General features: G+C 38.1%; 1 protein-coding gene across 1 annotated transcript; it reads left to right on the forward strand.

Moving 5' to 3' along the window:
- The first annotated feature begins 556 nt into the window (after window positions 1–556).
- Window positions 557–11,922, forward strand: si:dkey-71l1.1 (uncharacterized protein LOC569883 homolog). Its single transcript, XM_067437827.1, has 10 exons — window positions 557–817; window positions 1,155–1,338; window positions 1,423–1,490; window positions 1,614–1,706; window positions 3,370–3,471; window positions 3,554–3,659; window positions 6,113–6,235; window positions 6,397–6,473; window positions 6,565–6,667; window positions 11,783–11,922. Exons 2-10 carry the CDS (start codon window positions 1,194–1,196, stop codon window positions 11,920–11,922), a joined length of 957 nt encoding a protein of 318 aa, XP_067293928.1. The 5' UTR covers window positions 557–817; window positions 1,155–1,193.
- Window positions 11,923–12,232: the final 310 nt, after the last annotated feature.

Below are 12,232 nucleotides of genomic sequence, written 5' to 3' on the forward strand. Positions count from 1 at the left end.
TTAATAGGATTAGGTTTACAATACATGTGAAAGAACAAGAAAGAAAAAAAATATAGGCTATAAGTAATATTGATTTAAATAGAGGTAAAGAGAATAAATAAATAAACCAATAAGTAATAAAGCAGCATGCATTTCAAGTAGCATCAACTCTTTAGCGAATAAAATTGCATCTCTGCATTTATTGTTATCAATGCATTGGAGACTCAATATACAATTGAAAATCAGATATCTTTCAACAAGGCTTGGAATATTTTCACTGCAATGTGCCATGTCACGTCCATGGTCACGTCGGGACCATGTGATGACGACTGATTTAGTTCATTGAAACGAACTGTTCAAAAGAGCCGAGTAGCATAAATGAGTCATACCTCTCATCTTGACTTGCAGGCGGAACCCAAATGTGCGTGCACCATGACGTCAAAATATCTTATTTAAGGTGGTTTATTATTGGGAGAGCCTACATTGTATTCTATCACAACAATTTATTATGCTAATAAGGCAGCGTTGCGAACACGTTTATCAATTATTCAAATGTCGTGTTTTCAGCGGTGTGCAGAATCATAGCCAGTAAAAGAAGTGCAAAATGAACAGCAGTATGTTTCTGCACGGAGGTGTTTCATAGCTGCTCTTCTTTAAATGACTGCACTGATCAGCTGGTTCCGCCGCTAGAGTCTGTAGTTGAGTTGTCTCTACATCCCTCAGCATCCTTTCACCTTACTCTCTTCCAGCGGTCACCGCATGCAAAAGCTTGCATTTTAGTATGATTTCAGGATATAATTTCGGCATACTGTAACTGCTCAACCCACGTTTATTCAGCGTAAGTAATGCAAGTAAATGCACGATTATTAACGAGCTCAAATGCATTAACAAATGTGCAGATCAATCGTTATTATCATTATTGATTAGTGTAATTGCAGAGTTCAAAATTATACCCCCCCCCCCCTTATTTTTTCATGTATTATTTTTGTGGAATGTGGCCAATATTGTAATTTTTTATGTTTTATATATCCAATGTTATATATATATATATATATATATATATATATATATATATATATATATATATATATATATATATATATATATTGATTATTATTATTATTAGTAGTAGTAGTTGTAAATTAGCATGTCAAATTGCTGTTGTCTCTCATCAGGTTGAAAGTGTGGTCTTCTCATTTGGCTTGTGGGTTCCCATGGGCAGTGTGCTGGCCTTGTCAACCCGGCCAGGGCGCCAGAACTCCCCCTTTCCACAAGATAGACCCTTGTCACGGTGGGATAGGAGAGATGGACGGCTGCCTAACCCAGGAAGCTTTGATGGTTTGCACCGCAACTGCAAAGGTCAGATATTCTTTTCTATCTGTTGATTTTCATAAATGTCATTACATGTCTGGTAGAAGTAACTTTATTTGCTTGTGCATCTAGATGTATTTCCACAGCAGATTGAAGGTGTAAAACTGGTGATAAATAAGACCCTCAGCAGTTTTTTCAAGGTTTGTTCATACATATGGTTAATTTATGACACTATTCAGGCAGTGCACATAGTGCACATTTTCAGCACAGTTTAGCACTAAATATCCTCTCAACGAATGCACTCGTGTTTATTCTTTCCTCAGGTCAGTCACACGTTTCACCTCAGTGCTGTTGCTCCGTCCAGTTATCGCTTTCACGCTGAGCATCTACAATCAGACACTGACAGCAAAGAAACGGTAAGAATCTGACAGATCTGGATCATGCTCAGTTCTTTTGTCTTGCATCTGTTCCTGTTAATGTGGTTTTCTGTAGAATGACAGCTGAGGTTAGGGGATTTAACATCCTCTATCAAAAATAATTGGCAAGAGGTACAGTATGTTTTGGCCAGGTTCGTCAATATTTGTTTTGTATGTTGTATTATTATATCCGTCCTTCAGATGAGACGTTAAACCGAGGTCCTGACTCTCTGTGGTCATTAAAAATCCCAAGATGTCCTTCAATAAAGAGTAGAGGTGTAACCCCGGCATCCTGACCAAATTTGCCCATTGTCCTCTGTCCATCATGGCCTCCTAATAATCCCAATACACTGATTGGCTTAATCACTGTCTCCTCTCCACCAACTCTCCCAACTTTTTTAAAATCAATTTTAGTGATACATTTTTGGGTGTAACATGTCACAGTTTACTTAATTTTGCTATCCTCACTTACATAAATGAACTATAACGTCCTGCACCCACTAGTAAAATAATATATCTGGTGTCTGAATAATTTTTGGTTTGACTGTATATATTAGTTAAGCAGCTATGCTTTCACATATTAAACGCTGAGAAATTCAGCACTTTTGATATAGATGGCAGGAAAATTAGATTTGTGTTTTGTGCTGAATTAGGTGTACAGTAATAAAAACAATAATAACAAACTTAATTTTTATATAGCTTCTCAAGGCACTTGAGTATGCAAGAATATACAAGATACCGTTAAAAAGTGTGGGGTCAGTAAGTCTATTCCAACAGAATGCGTTTTTGCGCAGTGAAATCTAGAGATGCGCTTTCTGAACTTATTTTAACTTGAGTGCCGCATATTTAGAATTGCGCTTCATGCATGAGACTAAAATAAAAGTAAATAAAAAATAAAAGTAAAATAGAAAATGGATCCTTTTTTAATTAAATCTTAAAGTAACAGCAAATAACAAATTGACATATAACAAGCCACCAACATACATTGAAAGATTAATTTAACAAATAAAAGAACAATTAATTTGGTACGAGGGACACAGAGTAAACATATGATACATAAAATAATAATAGTATGAGAGAGAGGGAAAACACACAAAAATAAAGAGAAAGACTTTTTTTTGTTATGTAGGTGGGGGGATAAAATAGCTCATCAAGACAATGTATCTCTATTCACAGGAGAGTTTATGATCTTATTTAATATCTGTAATGTGTTAATAAAAAATGTATCCTCAAAAAATATGTCAATAATCTGCCAAAGATTCTTTGATAGATATGTTGTTTCAGAAGGAACAAAGAACATTCCCTACTTTATATAGACATGATTATGGATTGATGCTGACTTTTGACATTTTTGGATAATTAAATGCCATTCCAAATTGCAAAGTATGGGTTAGGTAACTTGTTTAACAGTAATCATTCGTTATTTTTAGCTTTTAACTCCTATAGCATGTTATGCAATGATGGAGTATATAAGAAACCTGCAGTACAAGCTACCAGTTTGGTTAGAACACAATTCAAAAGCAATGCATCTTTATGGGCAATAATGAACAGGTTTTAATAATAATAAACTAATTACTATGTATGTTGGGAATAAATGTATTGGATAAGATCAATCAGTTAAATTTCTCCCTCTTACAATCAACAATCTTCTGTTTGTATAAAGGACTCGCCTATGCTTATTGGTGAAATGGACTCCTCTGGCAGCTTAAATGCACACTCTTTGTTTCATCTGAGTGAGAAAATAAGAGCTAAAGCAGTATTTCAGGTTAGTATCAGTATGCAATATTACTTTAGTTTAATGAAACCCTTTTTAACACCATATTGGCTGACTTTATATTCTTCTATAGACTCAACAGGCACAATTTGTCACATGGCAGTTTGAGACGGAGTATAGAGGCAGTGACTTCACAGCAGCGATTACTATGGCTAACCCTGACATTCTCAGGGAATCAGGTATGATCGTGTGAGTTCTTCAATAAGACAGAAGACAGAATGATTTATAGATCTCACAGGAATGCGCATTAGTTAGAACAACACAATGCAGAACAGGTTTATCTGCGGTTGCCCTTGTACGTCATTTTGTTTGCTCGTGAAGGGAAATTGTTATATGCAGTCATTTATTTTCAAAACTTATTGAGTAGCACCACACTCATTTTAAATTCCTTAAAAATCATCCTGCCTCTGTAAAAAAAGAAAATATTTTGTATATATATTTCTTGTCATTTGTGTGTCGTTGTTTCCTGAGAGAACTGCTGTTGGTTTGTAAGTTGATAAAGTTTTATGGAAAATAAATAATTTATAAATAATTTTAAAATAGAGCCTGTTGAAATAAAACATGCTAAAATAAATTATTCTGTTTGTAATTAAAAAGAAATGCATGCCATGTGACCATTTACAGATATCAAAGAACTGTGACACATTCGAATGTTAAAATATTAAAATATTACTGTACAAATGTAGGGGTACTTAAAGTGAATATTTTAGGCCAAAGTGGTTCAGGAACACATAACTGTTACCTTCCTGCAGACTTTGGTTGCAACCCTGCTCCAACACACCTTCATGTAATTTTAGTAACCATGAACACCTTGATAGCTGGATCAGGTATGCTTGATTTGGGTTGGATTGGATCTAATCTCTGCTGGATGGTAGCTCTCCAGGAGCATGTCGGTGAACCCTGCAGTAAAACACCTCAGAACACCTTAGCAACAGAATAGCAAAACATTAAAACCACTCAGAACACCCTAGCAATTGCCTAGCAACACATTAAAACCATTTAGAACACCTTAGCAACACCCTGGCAACCCCTCAGAACACCTTACAACTGCATGTCAATGAAAAAACACCTAGTAACATTTTAGTAACTGCCTAGCAATGTCCTGGCAACCATTGCAAACACCTCAGCAATCAGATAGCAACAAAATAAAACTCAGAAACTTAGCAACCTGATAGTGACACTATTGACACAAGATCCCAATCTTGATTCACTTTTCGAGTATTCCTGCATTCACATAATTTGATTAAAAACTAGATTAAAATTATTTTCTTACTTAGTATGTTTGTCTTGTTTCTACTTATAATATCCCCCAAACAAATCTTACATTTTAGAAACATTTACTAGACAAGTAAAAATGATTGTCTTGTATTGGGAAACATAACTAAAAATTAAGAAAGTTTTTGCTTAAAATAAGATAAATAGTCTGCCAATGGGGTGAGCAAAATAAACCTGTTTTCTGTTTGAATTAAGATAATTTTTCTTACCCCATTGGTAGATTATTTTGCTTATTTTAAGCGAAACTCTTATTTTTTAGTTATTTTTTCCCAAAACAAGACAATTACTTTTGCTTGTCTAGTAAATACTTCTTGTTTTAAGAATTTTTAGATGTTTGGACTAGAAACGGGACAAAAATACTAAGTAAGAAAAGCATTTTTTCCAGTGTGTGTTCACACAATTTGATTCCAATCTGGTTTGAATCTTCAGGTCTTCATATGTCCACACGATTTGACTCCAATCTCTATTCAATCTTCAGGTCTTCATTTGTTCACGTGATTTAATTCCAATCTCGATTCAATCTTCATTTGTTCACATTATATAGTTCTAGTCTAGATTCAATCTTCAGGTCTTTGTATGTTCACACGATTCAATTCTAATCTCGATTCAGTCTTTGTATGTTGACATGATTTTATGCCAGTCTGGATTCAATAGTCAGGACTTTGTATGTTTGCACAATTTGATTCAATCTTCAGGTCTTTGTATGTTCACACGATTTGATTCTAATCTTGATTCAGTCTTCGGGTCTTCGTGTGTTTACAATTTAACACGTTTTGATTCCAATCTCGATTCAATCTTCAGGTCTTCGTACATGTTCACACGATTCTACTCCAATCTCAGTTCAATCCTCAGGTCTTTGTGTGTTCACACAGTTTGATTCCAATCACGATTCAATATTCAGGTCTTTGTGTGTGTTCACAATTTTAATTCCAGTCTTGATTCAATCTTCAGGACTTAATTTGATTTAATTTGCTTCCATGCTCAATTAAATTTTCAGGGGTTCATTCATGTTTAATTCAAGGTATAGCTAGTAATAAAAAGGAATAGACGATTGGTTTACATGCTGGATAAACTGAGGGACTACAGTGATCTGTCACACCACTTTAACGTCACGCCCTAAAATGGTATTTATTGTTTGAATTTTGAAATTACAGAATTTAAGATTTTTTTCATATCTAAAGTAACCTACCCTGTCATGTCTGTCAGCACTTTGCAAGTGTCCTCTTTGAGCTGCTATTTTTCACTGAGAACAGAGCTGGCAGCCCTACTCACATTTCAAAAAATGTAAAACTTACATTTTTTTCATAGTTAATGTTGTTATCTGTTTGTGCCTTTGCTTTTTGTTTTTTTGTGACAGTTATCATGGTTGCACACTTCCTTCAAAGCGTATCCCCGCAGCTGGTACTGGGGGGAGAGCTGGTGTACCACCGAGGGCGAGCAGAAGAAGGAGGCATACTTACCCTGGCAGGCCAGTACTCAGGTTAGATTGGTCCTCTGCTTTAGTTCAATGGTCATCCATTTGTTATATAACGTTGTAAGTAGACCTAAACAGATACTTCATGAGTGTAACTCATCCTATTTGTTTGTACAATGTTTCTCAAAGATACGTAAAGCTTAAATGCCAAATCTTTTCTGCCTTAGGGCAAAATTGGGTTGCAACACTGAATGCTGGTAAAGGAGGTGCACATGCTAGCTACTACCACAGGGCCAACAAACAGGTTTGGCATTGATAGATACGTTCTTGTTTGTACTTTTGAATGACTACTAGAAACGGCAATAGTTTCGTAAAGCTTTAATTCATCTCTGCAGATTCAGGTGGGAGTGGAGTTTGAGGCAAGCACTAGGACCCAGGAGACAACCTTCTCTTTTGGTTACCAGATGGAACTTCCTGAAGCTAAAATGGTCTTCAGAGGTATGAAGGGCAGATATACTGACAGTGCAATATACACCGACCAGGCATAACATTATGAGGTGAAGTGAAAAACACTGATTATCTTTTCATCACGGCATCTGTAAGTTTATTAGATGTAGCTGTATTAGGCAGCAAGTGAACATTTTGTCCTCAAAGTTGATATGTTAAAAGCAGGAAAAATGGGAAAGTGTAAGGATTTGAGCAAGTTTGACAAATTGTGATGGCTAGATGACTGGGTCAGAGTATCTCCAAAATTGCAGCTCTTGTGGTGTGTTCCCGGTCTGCAGTGGTCAGTATCTATCAAAAGCGATCCAAGAAAGAAACATTGGTGAACCAGTGATAGGATCATGGGCGGCCAAGACTCACTGATGAACCTGGGGAGCAAAGGCTGACCCGTGTAGTCCGATCAAACAGATAAGCTGATGTAGCTCAAATTGCTCAAGAAGTTAATGCTGGTTCTGATATAAAGGTGTCAGAATCACAGTTTATTGCTTATGGTGCTGCATAGCTGCGGACCAGTCAGGGTGCCCATGCTGACCCCTTTCCACCGCTGAAAGCGTTAACCATGGGCACATGACTATCTGAACTGGACCGCGGAGCAATGGAAGAAGGTTCTTTTTCTTTTTTTTCCTGGGGAACACATGGCACCAGGATGCACTATGGGAAGAAGGCAAGCCGGCAGAGGCAGTGTGATGCTTTGGGCAATGTTCTGCTGGTAAACCTTGGGTCCTGCCATCCATGTGGATGTTATTTTGACACATCCACCTACCTAAGCATCATTTCAGACCATGTACACCCTTTCATGGAAAAAGTATTCCCGGGTGGCTGTGGCCTCTTTCAGCAGGATAATGCACCCATGACACAAAGCAAAAATGTTTCAGGAATGGTTTGAGGAGCACAACAATGAGTTTGAGGTGTTAACTTGGCCTCCAAATTCCTCAAATCTTAATCCAATGGAGCAAATGTGGGATTTGTTAAACAAACAAGCCTGACCTATGGAGGCCTCACCTCGCAACTTACAGGACTTGAAAGATCTGCTACTAACATCTTGATGTCAGATACCACAGCACACCTTCAGGGGTCTACTCTAGTGGAGTCCATGCCTCTGGGTCAGGGCTGTTTTGGCAGCAAAAGGGGGACCAACACAATGCTAGTCATAATGTTATGCCTGATTGTGTATATCACAAAGTGCAGTAACTATAGCAACACTGGAACTCAGAAAACTTTTTTTGTTAAATGAATTCTGACTCTGTTTTATTAAATCTTTGCATAGTTGAGCCAAGCAATCTCCCTTTTGCCACAAAACTGATCCTAAAAGACCCAATTTTAGTTCATTTTGAATTTTGACAAAATATGTGGTTAAAGCTTTTTGACTTTGCAGGGCAGGATATTTGAACCCATTCTCTTTTTAAGCCTGTTTTAACCATTTACTCATACTCAAATTTGTGTTTTGGTTTTCATAGTCCACATTCTAGACCAGGGGTATCCTGGAGACCAGGGGTGTCCAAAGTCGGTCCTGGAGGGCCACTGTCCTGCAGATTTTAGCTTCAACTTGCCTCAACACACCTGTCTGGAAATATTTAGTATGCCTAATAGAGGGAATGCACGTGATGTTACCGTCAGCTGGCGTGACTGCGATTACGCCCCGCTGAGTGGCAGAAAGACTGAGAGGCAGCACTGGTTTACACTGTGAATGCAGCAAAAACACACAAAACCAGGCCCGGCGCCAGAGGGGGGGTAGGGGGAGGCTTGTCCACGGACCCAATAGACATCGCTGTTCCGAGCTTGAGACGGACTTGATGATAGTGTGCAATTTTCTCACTCAAACCAACAACCTGCTGCTGCTGCTTCTGCTTTTAGAGGGAAACGCTGCCCATAGCTGCTTGTCTGTTATCTGTAATCCTACGTAAGAATTCGTAATAATAGCATACTACTAGGGAAAAGGAGTGAGCAAATGATCCTATGTATCTGTATTTGCAATCGTGAAATTATTACATTTACATATATAACTTGTTTTCGCCTCTGTGAGTAATGTAGTCAATCACAGACGTGTTTGTAGATATATACAACACAGTTGGCCAATCACAGGTGTTGAACTTGGAATCCACTCACTGCTCGAGTGTTTGTCCAGGCGCTGAGTTCAGTTAAAACATGCTGAAAGTACAGACTTTGGGAAAATAAGAGCTTCATTGTATACCAGCTTCACTGCGGAAATCTGTGAGATTGCGTTTATTGAATAAGTGACCGCTTTTAGTGATTATAAAGAGAGCACTCTTTGCACGCTGTCTGGGCAATATAATTATTATTTATTTTTTTATTAATAGTTCTATAATATATTCAGAATTTGCATAAAACTTCTGTTTTCCATTCGTAACAAGCGGCCTCATACACGCTTCAATACACTGAACCATCTGCATATACATGCGGGATTCACTCGAAAAATGTGATGACTGACAGTTATAAATAATCATGTTGAAATCAGGCTCAAAAATGTCAGGAAAACACGATTCCTGGCTGTATGTCATTATCCACAGATCACTGAATCTGTGGTAGTTGTAAGGACCACTATATCGAGCCAAACCTTTAGTTTAAACTGATAATTGTTTGCTATACTCCGCTATACTTTGCTATACTTCCGTCCTTTGGATGAGACGTTAAACCGAGGTCCCGACTCTCTGTGGTCGTTAAATATCCCAGGATGTCCTTCGATAAAGAGTAGGGGTGTAACCCCGGCATCCTGGCCAAATTTGCCCATTGGCCTCTGTCCATCATGGCCTCCTAATAATCCCCATATCCTGATTGGCCTAATCACTCTGTCTCCTCTCCACCAATCAGCTGGTGTGTGGTGGGCGTTCTGGCGCAATATGGCTGCCGTCGCATCATCCAGGTGGATGCTGCACATTGGTGGTGGATGAGGAGATTCCCCCCTTCTATATGTAAAGCGCTTTGGGTGTCTAGAAAAAGCGCTATATAAATGTAATGAATTATTATTATTATTATTATACTCGCGTTTTCCTCTAATAGCTGCGGTCACGCAGCAGCTCTTCTGCCACTCAGCCCTGGCTGAGGGGGTGTGTTCTGGGGGGAAAGTGACGTCGATGCATTCCCTCTATAAGACCTTGATTACTGTAGCTGGAACAGGTGTGTTTAATTGGGGTTGAAGCTAAACTCTGCAGGACAGTGGCCCTCCAGGAGCAGGATTGGACACCTCTGTTCTAGACCATAACAGTGGTGTTCAGGAAGTAAAAATCCTATTCAAAAACTACATAGACAACATATTTTCAATTTCTTTGAATTGTTTTAAGTTTTTAAGTTTTTTTCTTAATTTAGAAGTGCACAATATTTCTTCACTAGAATGCTTGTTTCTTCACAAAGAAGAGTGTTTATTTACAATTAAAATATTTTGTAACATTATACAATTTTTTAATGTCACTTGTGATCAATTTGACAGGTTAGATCACCAAAAATTTCTCGCCCTCATGTAGTTCCAAACCCCTAAGACCTTTGTTTATCTTCGGAACCAAAAGTAAGTTATTACATCGTACATTGAGTCGTTAAAATAGTCCCTTGCTGCTTCCCAATTCGCCTACTTATACTACGTCCTAAAAGTATGTACTCTTTTTGTGAAGAAAAAGTATATACTTTTGAGTGTGTAGCAGAAAAGTATGCAAGCTTCGGGACATACTACTTTGCCATCTTTAACGGACTCTGTCGCTTAGTTCCGTGCATCCCGACACCGTTTATCTGCCCTGTCAATCATCGTCAGATTCGTCACAGTTCAAATCCTCCACATTCAGTTTAATCTCCTACCGTATCGGAGAGAAATGTAGCCGCTCGTTGATCTGCCATTTGTGGGTCTTTAATGCAGAGACTCTCCTCATGTGTTTGCAGTTTGAATATAATGATGCATTTAAAAGTTAATGGCCAAAAATGTCATTACAAAAGTTCACAATGCTGCTGCAGGTGAAATATAATGTGGACAACACTGAATAAATATATTTTTGTCAGGTTAAATATTGATAGGGTCACTCAAACCCCTTTATCTAAACTTCTCTACTTAACCATCGAACTCGCACATCCGTCATGTTTGTAGTTTTTTAACGCTTTTTATCCGCGTTTGTAGTTCTAATCGAATCCTCGTCCAACTCGCAATGGGTTGTGGGCAATATCAGCCGTTAGAGTGCCCATCGATCCATACTGTGAATTCGGACCGGAAATAGTAAACCATCCGGGAATCTTTGGAATACTCTTTTCAACATACTACGATTTGGGACATACTAATTCTATTTTCGTATACTATTTAGGATGGATAGTATGCGAATTGGGACGCAGGGCATGTGACTACAGTGGTTCAACCTTAATATTATGAAGCACCAAGAATAATTTTGTGCTCAAAAACAAAAACAAAAATAACAACTTTTCAACAATTTCTTCTCTTCCGTGTCAGTCTCCGCTGTTCATGTAAACACCACAACATGTGTGCGATGCTGACACAATAGCTGGCCAATCAGTGGCCAATACTGAGCTGGCGTTCTGACGTAGAACCCAGAAGTGCTGCACTGTGTTTATAACATGAACAGCATTAGAGACCGACACGGAAGAGAATACATTTTTGAATTAAAAAAAAATTTTGCACGCAAAAAGTATTCTTTTCACTTCATAATACTAAGGTTGAACCACTGGAGACACATGGACTATTTTAACAATGTCTTTACTACCTTTCTTGGCCTTGAAAGTGGTAATGGCGTAAAAAAAGCTCTCGGATATCATAAAAAATATCTCATTTTGTGTTCTAAAGATGAATGAAGGTCTTAGGGGTATGAAATGACATAAGGGTAAGGAATTAATGACAGAATGTTTATTTTTGGGTGAACTAATCCTTTAATTCATCCTCTCTGGATAATTTCTCTTTAGAAAAAAAAACTAACCTCAAACTTTGGAATGGTAGTATTGTCATATATTGCAGAATATAACACTTGCGGCCATTGTTGAGTAAGTCAGTAGTCTTTAAATTCCTAAAGATTCAATTTGTGTAAATAAGTTGTGTAAAAATTATTAACATGTAACTCTGTTAATCTGTTAATAATTTTGATGTTTTTTTGGGGGTTTTTTTAGGAATGTTGGACAGCCGGTGTATCATTGGTGGGGTTCTAGAAAAGCGGCTCTACCCTCTTCCTGCAACCTTGATCATGGGTGCCTTTGTCAACCACAGAGCGGACAAGTTGCAGGTCGGTCTTGGGGTCAGTGTTGGTTAGATACAAATCCTAACTCAATAGAGACACCGCTTAAGACTTTGTGGACTCCAGAAAACCACCTTCACATCTGCCCAAAGACACTGGTCTCTTACAGACTACGGACAAAACAGGAAAGCCAACCAAAGCCCTGTTTGCCATATACTGGACAATCATGCCGTTCATGGCAAGCAGGAATGAGGGCTGAAAAAGACCAGGAACACAATCTCTATGTTGACAGCATAACACAGCCCTCTATGTTGGCTTCATCTTGTATCAAAGGTTTTGCTGTTTTGGTCTTATGTCGGCCCCTAAGTTACCTGAGGTAAATAAC

The sequence above is a fragment of the Pseudorasbora parva genome, chromosome 3 (genome assembly GCF_024679245.1).
Source record: "Pseudorasbora parva isolate DD20220531a chromosome 3, ASM2467924v1, whole genome shotgun sequence".
Lineage (NCBI taxonomy): Eukaryota > Metazoa > Chordata > Actinopteri > Cypriniformes > Gobionidae > Pseudorasbora > Pseudorasbora parva.